Genomic DNA, 13884 nt, shown 5'->3' with positions numbered 1-13884 from the left:
ATTAATAAAGCTCTGTAAAAAGGGTACAGAGTCTTGAGGACGTTCACAAAGGAAGCCAGACTGGATGGCTAGAGGTAGTCTTAGAATAATGTAAGAAGCTCCTATGTGTTCACTGAATAATTTTGTGATGTGATCATTATACACACTAAATATATAATTATGGTGTATGCAATTTAAGGTTATTTGTGTGAGCTAAGAGTTTGGGTTCTGGGGGCAGATGGACTTAGGGTCACATCTCTGCCCTGCCACTTACTAGCTTTGTGACTGTATACCTCAGAAGCCTCCAGTATCTTTTTTTTTTAAATATTTTATTTATTTATTCATGAGAATACACAGAGAGGAGAGAGAGAGAGGGAGAGAGGCAAAGACCCAGGCAGAGGGAGAAGCAGGCTCCATGCAGGGAGCCTGATGTGGGACTTGATCCCGCATCTCCAGGATCATGCCCTGGGCTGTAGGTGGCGCTAATCTGCTGAGCCACCCGGGCTGCCCAGCCTCCAGTATCGTAAGATCATCTATTATTCGCTCCCTTGTGGGGTTGCTGTGATTATTCATTGAGAATGACCAATATAGTGCCTAGCCCAGAGCCAGATGCTTGGAAGGGGACACCATTAGTGTTGCCTAAAAAGTGAGCTATGAGACCATAGTTTAATACTTGTCTGTACCTTTTAGGTCTAAGAGCTAGTTTCCTCAAATGAATTGCATGCCTTTGAGGACATGGGCCTTGTCCTAAGCTTTTCTTTGTGTGTCATGGAGTGTTCAGAGAAGAAGTCCTGAAAAAATGGATTGAATAACTAAACACAGACTGAACAAGTGGGTGACTTTTGAGTTAGTAAACCTTATGACAGCATCAACAGTGCTTATGAACATATGAACATACATGCCATTGGTTAATTTTTAGTTCTTAGAAATCAGAAGCTAAAAATAAAAGTTGGTATTGATCTCCCCCCCCCCGCCCCCCGAGTCTTTCAACACAGAGATTCTTGATTTTTTGGTGCTTAGGTGAAGCTGTAAACTACCACCAACCAACCAGGTTTCTTTGTCCCCAGCTGAGCCCAAGTGAGAAAGACTAGGAGAAGGGAAGGGATGTGCGGAGGGAAGCATTGTGCGGCAGCATCAGCATGTCAGAATCTTGGACATTGTTGCTTCTTCACTCTTTAAGACAAATATTTACAGAATTTAGAATTTGATACCAATATATTTGCCGTGAAATCACTGCTTCAAATTCTAACTACAGAGAAAGATTTGGCATATTGTCGTTACCAGGTTTTGGTTTTGACAGGGATAATTTGAAAATTGGATCCTCCCTGAAAGAGTGGAAATGACTGGAGACTATTTAAATTATTTAAATTAACTTAAAAATTCAGCTTTGCGGTCCCATGAGCCATGCCTCCAGTACTCAGCAGCCACATCTGCTGGGCGCTACCTCAGAGGACATTGAAGAAGTTGCCCATCACAGAAAGTTCTGTTGGATGCTACTTTTCTACAATATCTGTTACTGTAGCTCATGCATTATTCTAAAATGAGCAAAAGGGTACAAACGCCAAAGTAGTTGTAGGGACTAGAGGAGAATAATCAGAGAAATGGGAAATGTGAATTAGGTGAGTAGACTCCCCCCAACCTCCACCCCTTCCTTGGTCTTTCCCCTTCCTCTGCTTCTTCTCAAGTAGAGTCATTGGAAAATGGTTCAGAGTAAATTTCCTGCCAAGCAAGGTGAACACATGGCCATACTGTTTTCTCTCCAAAACCAAGCCTTTTTTTTAAAAAATTCATTTTATTTATTTTTTTAAAGGTTTTATTTATTTAGGAGAGGGAGGGAGAGAGAGAGAGAGAGAAAGAGAGAAGCAGAGACACAGGCAGAGGGAGAAGCAGGCTCCATGCAGGGAGCCCAATGTGGGACTCGATCCTGGGTCTCCAGGATCACACCCTGGGCTAAAGGCAGCACTGAACCACTGAGCCACCCGGGCTGCCCTTTTTTTTTAAAATTTAAATACAGTTTTGGTTTTTTGGGAACTCCTACTACTTATCATTAGTATTTGCTTTCTTGTTGTGTTGAACCTTAATCCCATTTGGAAATTTTTCCCACTCCTCCTTCCCTGGCTGTCATGTAGTTACATCTGCAGCACTGATGTTTCAAACCATCTTTTATAGAACGAGATCTTTCACTTCCCCCTCTCGTTTCCCTCATCCTTACTGTGGACTTCAGGCTCTGGTGCTCTGAGTGTATTGAACTCTCAGCTCCGCACCTTGCTGAGTGATGTGGAGTAAGCAGTCTAATTTCTCTGAACCTGTGAAAATGTATATTTATTTATTATGATACAGATATCGCCACTTATATCCATCTGGATTAAATGGGATAATTTACTCAAAGCTCATAGCACAATACCTTGGCATCTAGGAAGTCAGATAACAATTAGAGATGAGGTCATCTGATGCATTATTTAGCTCCTGCTGTGTAGTAAACTGTCCCAGAATTGAGTGGCTTAAAACAACCACCACCTATAGTTTAGTATAGGGTTCTGCTGGGCAGTTCTGGTCTTGTCCAGGCCTGACCAATCTTTTCATGCAGTGTTCATTTGACTGGTTGGCTCTGAGGCTGGCTGGTCCTGGATGGCCTCACTTGCATATTGGGTGCTGGGCTGGTTGTCTGCTGGGACTACTGTCTAGTAGTCTAGACGGCTAGACTACCTGTGAGGACTATGTGTTTCTCATCATCCAGCCAAGTTAAAGCTCTCCTCGATTAGAGAGCCCTCAGCAAGAGCTCTTGCCTCTCCCTGTGTTCTATATGAACTCTACACTCAAGTCTCACTTTCATATTATTTCCTGAATGTGGTCTTTGCCTTCACCTTTGTTCCTTGGCAACAAGACCTTCTTAGTGCATGCCACAGAGCAGTTGAACGAATACCTAAATATAGCTCCACCTTTGTGGATGGTCTCATGTTATCTTCACCTACTAATCCTTTCATGGTGACTTTGATGTGCTACCTGCTTTGTGACGTCCATTTGATCTCTTAAACTTTGGGAAGTTCGGAGGTGGTTTTTAGTATTGATTTATAAGAAACGTCAAAGAGTAAAATTTTGTATTGAAACAGTTAATTTAACTGTTCTTAAATGGTTCTCGTCTCTAAATGCTAATGTGGTATTGAAAAGCTATGAAGAGTTTTTTTTTTTTTTTTAATGATCCTCAACCATAGGAAAGGTTGGTTTCTTAGTTTTACATATATTTATGAGGTAAATTGGTAGCTGCTAGTGGGTGAGAATATAGTATTTTTGCTAACTCAGTTCTTCTATATAATATTGGTCTACACAATGAGATGTTTTTCTAGGCCAAGGAAAGAAATTTTCTCTTTTCATTTCTATTTTTAATTTAATAGTGCTCCGCAGAAAAGATAAAGCACAGTTGCAAAAGGCAGCATTTGCATATATATTTTCTTGCTTTGTCCACTCATTTTACTTTCTAACTTGCTTTTTTTGACCTACTAAATGAATAATGATTATTGCTGATGTGTGTGTGTGTGTGTGTGTTCTCCCAAATTTTATGTAAGTCGCAGTTCAGAGTTTATGGAGACTTAAAATACCAAAGTGCAGTAAGTTATGCAGTACAGGGTGATGGGGAGGAAAAGAAACCCCAAACCGTCTCATTAGGGCGTCGGGAAAACTGAACTCTAATCCTAACTCTGATTAATGACTTACTGGTGGCCTTGAGACAATTTAACTTCCCTTTGGCTTAGGCAGCTGAGCTCAATAATCTTGAAGGTTTCTCTCTAGCTTTGAAATATCATGCTGTTTCTAAAATTGTGCTATTTCTATTAAGTATTTGTCTTCCTGGGATTTTGTAATAAACATTAAAGATGAGCACAAATGTTTAAAATGAAAGAAAGGGATATACTTATTAGGGTATTTAATAGCAACAGGGTTAATAACATGTCCTGGGTATGTAGGAAAAGGATTCTTGGGATTCATCTTTTGATACAGGTGTTTGTCAAGTAGGATTGAGATGTACAGAATCACAGTGGAAATGAATATGAAATGCATGATGGATTCCACAGCGGAGGTGTTGTGGCTAGAGCTCTGCATATTTGGGTATAGCCTCCTAATGGGGTCAACTGTTTTAAGGTATAGGGTACTTCCCATTACTATCCATGGTTTTCCTCATATTGTCCTGCTTCCTTAGGAAATTTTGTTTTCTTGTCAGAGTTCATTTTCTATGCAAATTTTACAAGCATGAATTTCCCCTTAGGGGGTGCAGCACCTCTTGCCACCCCCACCTCCCCACCATGCATATATATGCACAGCCTCCCCCTGGGGTTGGTATTAGGCAAAAGAAAGCAATGTAGCACTTTCCCGTAGGATTTCTTTTGGCCTGAGTGTTGTGAATCTAGAAAGAAAGGTCATCTTGTTCATCTGAAATATCTTATTATGTGTTTATGAGAATTTTACATGTAATTTAAATTTCGGTTACCACACAAGGTTGGCGGCCACTGTATTGGTGAGCCCGGGTCTAGATCTTCATCATCCCTCATGTGTGTACTTGCTCAAAACATCGCTCAATGTGAGCATGTCTCCTCTTCATAAGAGAAGTACTTTTCTTAGTCTCCTTCCTGCCTCCCTGGCTCTCATTTTAGTTTCTCTTCTAAGCTTCCCTGACCTACTTGGAGGAGACACTTTCTCCCTAAAATTCTCTGCCCTGGGCTTGTGGGACACACAGTTTTCTTTCAGCCAAATGCTCCCTAGGCTTCCTCATGGTTCTAAACATGGCTGTCACCTGCTTTCATAAAACATTGGCCCACCATTCTCTTTTTTTTCCTCACATCCTCTTCTGCTTGTGGTATAACCCAAATCTGCCTGCCTCCAACTACCCCCCCCCCCCCCCCCGCACTTGACATCTGTGCCTCTCCGTGTCTGCTGGATGCCACCGTCACCTGGACCACCTGTCACAGCATAAATGCATGTTAAATCATTTTCTGTTAGCTCATAGAAAAGCTATAAATGTGTATCATTATTTCCAAGTGTAGTTTTGTGTGTGTGTCACTCAAATATTTTTAATGCTGATCTTTTAATGGTTTTAAGGAATTCATGTGTTCACACATTTAGGTATTTTTTTTTTTAGAGTAATAGAGATGTAGCCATATAACCAAGATCTACAAGGAAGGCAGGCTCTGTCCTCATGGGCTTTGCAGGCTACAAAAGAAGACCTCAAGATGCGTGACTGTAGTGCCGTGGGGTGATGTTACGAGAGAGCAGATGTCAGAGCTCAGAACTCAGCAGCAGGACCCAGGCCACACCTGTCAGGGCAGGCCTCAGAAATGATATCTAAGCTGGGAGGTGAAGGGGTGGAGATAGCAGTAACTGGCTGAAAAAAAAAATGTATAAGAAAGGAACATTAGAATTCATTGTATTTGAATGAAATTAATGTTCCATTTGCATTAACAGAGGAGAATTAATTTGAAACATATGGAGAGTGCAAGTAACAAACCTACATGTTTGTTTTTTGTCTTTATGTTGAATTTGGAGCATGGATGTGGGCACATCCTTTGTGAGCAGTCTGTGCTATAAGTAAACTGTAAAGTGGGAAATTTTATTTGCTAATGGATAGTTACTTGTTTGCTATAGAAACTTATTTGCTAAAGGATATTCATGCAACAAATGATTAGGTTCTACAGAAGCAGGATGCTATTTTGCTGTGAAAGTGCCAAGCTGTTGCCCCATTGATAACAGTTTTTTGATGGGCACCTTAGGACAATTAGATGGGACCTAATCACAGTGATTTCCTGTCGTTCTTGAATTACTTAAAACCACAATCAGAAAGTGGTAAACTTTTGATAGGAAAAAAGAGGAATTAACTTTAAAAGGTTTTTGACTAATGAAAATCAAACCTGTGCCACATTAAAGCAGTGTTTTCACACCATTAAGCATTGTAAAGCATTTTCCTTCCATTGTAATGCATTCTCTTTTAATCTATAAGTATGGTTTGGGAAAAACCCCAGATTCTAGTCTACGATGTAGTCTTTTGTTTTGTTAACAAGAGCACCTTGCTTCCTTAAATTGGGGGAATATAATGTTGATTGAGATTCTTAGTAACTATTTAAGGAAAAAAAAATACTTCAGATTAATTGAAAACACAAATCTTTCATTTACAAATTTAAAGAAGCATTTCGAATAGCCTTTAATTGGTAGTTGTGTGAAATTAGGATAATAGGAGAAAATCAATTATAGCAATAAAGTCTGTTCTTAAATATCAATTATTTGAAGTATTTCCCTGTGTGAAAAAAATCCTCAAAAAGCTGGGCGGGAGAAAGGGGGTTCCTGGCAGGTGTCTTGCCACATTAGATTTTACCTGAGCTTCAGATCTGGCATCAGACTCAGCACAGGCTGTAGAAGATATTTTAGTGATTGGGGGAATTTTGTGTTGTGTGAAGTACAGAATATATTTAATCAGTTTTAATGGTCCTCCGGGATTCAACACATGTTGATAGTTTAGCCGACTGTTATTAAAGTTCTAGAGATTGAAACTATGGATTTTCTAGTTTGATAGAAAAATCAAATAAAGAATATGGGGTTTCTTTGAGGATCATTTTTGTTTTCTTTCACTGGAAATTAATTGGTACTTGAGCAGTGTGTCCTGGAAAATCACATTACTTTTATAACGGTTCTTCACTTATGAAGGTTAATGATTCAAAGGTAATAAATCATAGTCAACATTAGATTTTCCAGTGGTCCCTTTTTTAATATAGTTATAGAAGATTTTTCTGTTAATTCTTAATCATCACTGCAGTAGTTAGAGGAGTTTGAAAACCTGGATAACGTCATCTTACTTTTGAAAAATCTCTTCTGACAAAATGTTTATTCCAACCGTTAAAAAAAAGTCACTGATTTGAGTTTTGCCACTTTCTTCATCCTTCATCTACTGTGTTTAAGAATCATTAAAATGAGAAAGTATGTTGTGTGTAAATAAAATAATTGGACCTGGATTATCACTTTACCCCCCTTCAGAACCCAGAGATTTGCTCAGACTTTTACACTCAGTGTGGTTTCAATTACAAGATACTGTAAGGATTTATTTGTAAGGATTAATGAACTGTTACCATTTTCTAGGTCTTATCACAACGACGTCAAGGAAACTGGACCGAGAGCAGCAAGATGAACATATATTAGAAGTAAGCAATTTTTTGAACTATTTAAAAAATAATATAAATATAGGAAAGAGCATTCTTGTTCACATTAACTAGTATTCATAACTCTTATGATTTAGTTATATTAGCTTCTGGTCATGATTAAAAACCAAAATAAAGGGGAAAGAAAACCTCAGCAAGTGTAGGTCACGTCCCCTTAAATCCCTTTCTATCCCCAGAACACAAGACCACTGTTTTATTTGTTTATTTAAAAGATTTTATATTTATTCATGAGAGACAGAGATAGAGGCAGAGGGAGAAGCATGCTCCATGCAGGGAGCCTGATGTGGGACTCGATCCCGGGTCTTCAGGATCAGGCTCTGGGCTGAAGGCGGCAGTAAACCACTGAGTCACCCGGGCTGCCCAAGACCATTGTTTTAAATTCTGTGTTAATTTTTTGTGCTCACATCCAGAGCAAACAAACTGAGAACAAAATTATTTGAATTTTCTTTTCATTTACATAAGGGAAACTTTGCTGTATGTCTTTCTTTTCCTGTTTTTTTGTATTTAATTTTTTAATTTAAATTCAGTTAATTAAATGTAATGTATTATTAGTTTCATAGGTAGAGATCAGTGATTCAACACTCCCATATGATACCCAGTGCTCTTTACATCATGCCCCCTCTCTTGTGTCATCGCCCAGTTATCCCATTCCTCCCCCGCTCCCCCCATACTGTATGCTTTCTCCATTTTTTTCCTCAGTATTCTGTTTTTGGGATATTTTTTATAATAGATCTAGTTCAACTATAACTTCTAGTTTCCATCGTCATTGTTCTTAAATAATTGCATTGTTGTTTGCATTTTAAACTGAATTGTAGAAAGTTTGTGCTTTTGAAACATTTTCAAAAATAGAAGATTAAAGACTGACATGCACTTTTATCAGATGGTCTCTTCCCATAGGCTTCTCATTTTCACGGCTAATTTAAAATGCCTTTCTAGTCCCCGAAAGGAGAAACACAGCCTGTTGCTTCCTGGCATGCTGGTGGACCAGAGGCAGGGTGTGTGGGTGGGGATGGGAGTCACATGGAGGAGAAAGGTAGAGCGTCTTGTGGGGGTCAGGCCTGATGTGATTGCTGTGTGTAGGGCCTACAAGCCAGGAAGAGGCTGAGGAGAGGTAGCCTCATGGAGAGGGAAACTGAGTAGGGCAGACACGGAACCTCTGTGGACTTCTCTCTGCCACGTGTAGAAGGCCAGTGTTAGTCACTGGAGCCAGAAGAGACCACATGCTTGTTGAGTTGTGATTCACCTGCATGAGTCTTCCATTCTACTCTGGGTACTTGAGAAAGTCCTAAACTGTGGTTTATTATTATTTTTATTAGCATTTAGTTCTTTCTTTGTGTGCCTTTGCTGTTCATAATGCTGCCTGCTTCATTTCATTTTCATCATTGGTCGCACTTCTAACTTTGTCAATAAAATATTTACTTTTATAGCTCTGTAGTGTGTGCACATGAGTATCATGTCTAGAAAGGTGGTTTCACAGCCACTGTTAGAACTAGTAATTGCCTTTTTTTATAAAGTTTTATTTCTTTATTTTTTTTAATTTTTATTTTTTATTTATTTTTTATTTATTTTTATTTTTTTTAAATTAATTTTTATTGGTGTTCAATTTACCAACATACAGAGAAACACCCAATGCTCATCCCGTCAAGTGTCCCCCTCAGTGCCCGTCACCCGTTCCCCTCCACCCCCAGCCCTCCTCCCCTTCCACCACCCCTAGTTTGTTTCCCAGAGTTAGGAGTCTTTATGTTCTGTATTTCTTTATTTTGAGAGAGAGCATGTACAAGCAGTGGGAGTGGGCAGAGGCAGAAGGGGAATCTCAAGCCTACTCCATGCTGAGCCCTGAGCCCAACGTGAGGCTCAATCCCAGGACCCTGAGGTCATGACCTGAGCCAAAACTAGGAGTCTGACGCTTAACTGACTGAGCTACCCGGGTGCCCCTATAGTTAATAGCTTCGTCATGTGTTACATCCGAGTGTTAGTCATAAGTCATGGAGTTCCCTTGAATTTTCTTTCTGATCAGAGTTTAGAATTTTGATCTGGTCACTACATTGTTCGACAGAAGGGAGAATACAGTTCCCAAAAAAGGGAAATGGGGGCATGCCCTCAGAGCAGCAGGTCAGAGGCATTGGCATCTCCCTATGGCCCACACCCTGGTTAGAGCTGCACAGGTGTCCAGTTGTGTGCCTCACTCTAGAGCCACCTTTTCACGGTCAACATCCAAGGCTGCTTGGGAGCAAGTAGAAGATACTCAGGACTTTGAAGATAATATTAAGATGTTAATGGGAAATATGACTTTGTAATAGTTTGTTTTCATACCTTGTATGTTTTTTGTAGTCCTTTGTGGTGGTGTAGTTGAGGGCCAATGCTGGCATTGATTTGTCTTTAAAGGAGAGTTTTTTTTCCATTCCTGTGTTAAAAGCTGTGTTACTGGCTACTGGTTATTTGAACCCAGCCTTAAGAACGCTTTGGTGAGGATTACCACAAAATATAGTGCTCGCTTCTATTTCTCTTTAATTTTCTCTCTTTTCCCTAAAGATCATAGGAAAAATGATCAAAAGGAAATGTTTTGAGAGAGTAAAATTAAACAGTAATTGTAGATTTTGTTTTATTTTGAGAGTGTGGGAAGGTCAATCATGTGCTTTAAGCAACTACTTAAATATTCTTGGCAGGTACCGTCGGGAATCTATTCACACTTCTATAAGCAACAGGATTTACACTCCCCAAACTTAAAAAAAAAAATAGTTCCACAGAAAACTTCAGTTTAATTTAATATTTTTGGTATTTCAGTCATTCATTTTGGAGGATGTGGTCAGAGAAAAATAGCTATTCCTCAGGTTGTGATCTTGAATGTCCACACCAGAGTAAAAGTGGGCATTTGATTTGGGGGGAAACTGCATATGGAAGCATTCGCCACTACAGTCCTGAAGGCTTGGGTTTTTATTCCTAAATTCAATACATGAATAATTAGAATGACACTTACTTTACATTTCTTTTACTGAAAATCTTATTTAGTAAGTGGGTCTGAAATGAAAATTCTTATATCCGTATTAACCATGGAGAACTTCTCTGTACAAGAAGAGAATCCAATAAAACAAAATGGTGACAGCTATTATTAAAAGGCATGCTACTTCACATACATTTTGAACTGATGATCTACCTGATGTTACTGTAGAGGCCTAAAAACGAAAGTTTTTAATGCAATATCTGGAGATTTGATATTTTTTTTTAGTGTATAGAGTGTACAGTGTTCTTCAGAGGACTCTATTTAAAAGCCAAACCTTCATGCATCTCTTCTTGGCTTAAAAATAAGTTGTTTTTGATAGCTTGCCATCTTGGTGACATTCGTGTCGTAGCTGCAGTTGAGTAGGGAGGGGTGGCGTGGTGAGGGGAGAGCCAGGACTCAGTGCTGTCTCTTTCTTGGCCCTCTCCTCGCTCCCCCCAGTCCCTGTCTAGAATGGGACATGGCATAGTCTCAAGGCTGTTGTCAGAAGGAGAGGAGATGGTATGCTGTGAGCCTTACAGGTCTGTGCATATGTGGTGTATCATTAGTTAGGAGGAAGGTAGTCCCTTTTTAAATAGTTCTGTTATTTTATTTATTTTATTTATTTTATTTATTTTATTTATTTTATTTTATTTTATTTTATTTTATTTTTTTTATTTTAAATAGTTCTATTTTAAAAACATCTGTTGATCTGTTACCTTTCAAAAACAGGTTACTGTGACAGACAACGGTAGCCCCCCCAAATCCACCATTGCAAGAGTAATCGTGAAAATCCTTGATGAAAATGACAACAAACCTCAGTTCCTACAAAAGTTCTACAAAATCAGGCTCCCAGAGCGGGAAAGACCAGAACGAGAAAGGAACGCCAAGCGCGAGCCCATCTATCGTGTTATAGCTACAGACAAAGATGACGGTCCCAACGCAGAGATCTCTTACAGCATTGAAGACGGAAACGAGCACGGCAAATTTTTTATTGAGCCAAAAACCGGAGTGGTTTCATCCAAGAAGTTTTCTGGAGCTGGAGAATATGATATTCTTTCAGTGAGTTAAGATGTAGTCTTTGAATTTCTTACGTACTTGGACTATTAATCTGGTCTAATATCCCCTCTCTTAAAACTTTCTCTTCAATAAGTGGCCTCGTTGTTGACCTAACATTGGGACATGTGGCTTTGGTTTTCTCTTCTCAGCTGTCATTCCAGTTACTACATTTGTTGAGTGTGGCATGAAGAGGTTGCTCTTTTTAATCAAACCTTAAACATGGGGAAAATACGGATACATATACTAAGTGTTTGAAATTGGCTCAGTTTAAGACCACACTGATCTGTGTTTCAGTCATAGGATGTAACTTCTGATTTGCTCCCTTCATCCCCTCTGCTTGTATTTTATAGATTAAGGCAGTTGATAATGGTCGCCCCCAAAAGTCATCAACCACTCGACTCCATATTGAGTGGATCTCCAAACCCAAGCCATCAGTGGAACCGATTTCATTTGAAGAACCATTTTTCACCTTTACTGTCATGGAAAGTGATCCAGTGGCTCACATGATTGGAGTGATAACTGTTGAGCCTCCTGGCACGCCTCTTTGGTTTGACATCATTGGTAAGGATTCCTCAGCTTTCATTGTCCTTATATAGGTTACACTGAGGAAAACCTGTCTTTGGTTTTCTGATTTCTGTATATGTCTCAGGATTTAAATTTGGGAGTAAGACCTAGAACTGGAGAATTTGTCTTAAATTATCAGTATTTTGATTGCAAAATGTTTTATAATACCCAGTAGGTAATAAAGTTGTTTAAAATAGATGCTGTGTATACACCATATCATTAATGTAAAAATAGGGTTTTCAAAAGGGCCTCAAGAAGTTAGAAATCTGAATGTTTTGGTCCTAAAGCACAACTTCTTAATTTTCCTTCTTTATGTATAACATACGGCACATTGCTATTTTTACTGAATGTGGTTTGAATGCTTAAAATAACTGTGTGACTGTCACATGTCAGTATTTTATAGGGAATAATCTTACAGATTTTAATTGTGTAACTTAAAAATGACAGTGCCAACTGGCCTTTTTAGTTTTATTTACCACATTTTGGGAATGTGGGAAGCAGAGTCCCTGAGACTAGTTTACCCTATAATAAAGATTAAATGCCTAAATCACTTTTTCATTTTTCTTTTCCATTTAATTGAGTTTAGACACAGAATGTCATACTTTAACACATTTAAAAAAGAAAATGCACTTTAGACTTTGACATCTTATTTTTTTTAAATCCTCTTCACATTATTTTAATCATGAGGCTATTGAAAAGCCTAAGTACGTATTGTGATTCATCCCCAGTCGGTCCTTCGTATCCCCTCCCCCTCTTGCACCCGTTGGCCACCCTCGCCCCACGTGCTGTGTCAGCGTTTGAAGGGGATTGGACGTGGGCTGCCAGGGTCCCGGGGTGCAAGTGGCCCGGGCTTTACCGCTTCCCACACCAGACAGTGAGGCTCTTTCCCACTTTGAGTCATTGTACAAAATTGTCTAGGTCATCATCTATGATGAAACCATTACTTCCGTTCTAAAGAAAAAAAGGATGATTTGCACAATGAACTATATACACTCCAAATAGTGTGTTTGCATTCTGATAACTGCTGTCACATTTCCAGACGGGCCAGGTTGCTGTGGTGCAGCGTGTAACTCCATGTAACACTGCCTGCCTCGGGGACTGGTTTGATTGACCGCTCTTCCTTGTTCTCTGCTTGCTTTCCATGCTTGCTCGCTTCCTCTGTGGCTGTGCCAGGAGACACGCTTGCTAGAGAAGTGTTTTACATCTTTCAGATGACTTGTGACCCGAACTGTACAGCAGAAGGTATCTGCTGAGATCACATAATTTGCCTCAGATTATGAGATCTAAAATGAAAGCATCCGTTTTTAGAACTTTTTTTTTTTAATTTCCAGTGACTATCTTTCATCGTCCTTTGTTCTTGTGGTGTGCATGTGGTCACCCATCCCAGTTGCCAACTTGCTGCCTTCTAGTACATTACGAGGTGGTCCTTAGTTTTAGGTGGAACTGAAGATTTTCTTTTCCATGTGTGGTGTTCTGTGGCTTTTTGGCAAGATTTAGTAATAGAACATCATCATGACATTATGAGTTTACTTTCATTCCATTTCACTTCATTGGTAAAAGTATCTCAAGTTCAATGGATTTGAAGAGAGAGCTTTATCTAGAACATAATTGGGAATGCATTTGGGTAATGTTAGTAGTACTGAAACTTTTGCTTCATTAAGCTTTGTGTTTGACCACAATGGGGAAAATTTCATTTCATGTCTCTAAGAGCCAGGAGTAATTGACGTCAACTGTCACTATTTTAACATTTGTTTTTAATAGTTAATTTATTATAAGGGCAGCGTGCATCAGGTGTATGTATTTTGAGTAATTAAACATCTAAATGGCTGACTTTGGTTTAGTAAAGGATGTTACATATAGTTACTGGGATATATAAATTAAAGTGTTATTCAGAACCCCCGAAAAAGCGAATTGAAAGTAATTCATTGGCAATATTAGCAGTGTTTTTCTGTCTTCAGAGTTGCTTTCTTTCCTCTCAGTAGGACAGTTAGTAGGGCCCAAATGTGTATTTAGCAGGCATTATCTTTGTAATGGGCCCTTTTTTTCTTGTTTTTTCAAAATGAAAGCTCCTTGGAATCACCTTGAGCAATGTATCAGAAGTGGTTTTTTTCC

The 13884-nt window shown here is 39.1% G+C and overlaps 1 protein-coding gene across 6 annotated transcripts in view; it reads left to right on the top strand.

Annotated features, from left to right (window-relative positions):
- FAT1 (FAT atypical cadherin 1) overlaps positions 1-13884 on the top strand; it is a 128176-nt gene that overhangs the window by 71590 nt on the left and 42702 nt on the right. For all 6 annotated transcript variants that reach the window (XM_041753850.1, XM_041753844.1, XM_041753846.1 and 3 more), the window contains exons 4-6: positions 7093-7154; positions 10882-11211; positions 11559-11769. In XM_041753850.1, coding sequence (XP_041609784.1) covers positions 7093-7154; positions 10882-11211; positions 11559-11769 — 603 coding nt within the window. The remainder of the gene's footprint in view (positions 1-7092; positions 7155-10881; positions 11212-11558; positions 11770-13884) is intronic.

Source organism: Vulpes lagopus, chromosome 4 (genome assembly GCF_018345385.1).
Source record: "Vulpes lagopus strain Blue_001 chromosome 4, ASM1834538v1, whole genome shotgun sequence".
Classification (NCBI taxonomy): Eukaryota; Metazoa; Chordata; class Mammalia; order Carnivora; family Canidae; genus Vulpes; species Vulpes lagopus.
This window is presented reverse-complemented; position numbering and strand designations above follow the sequence as displayed.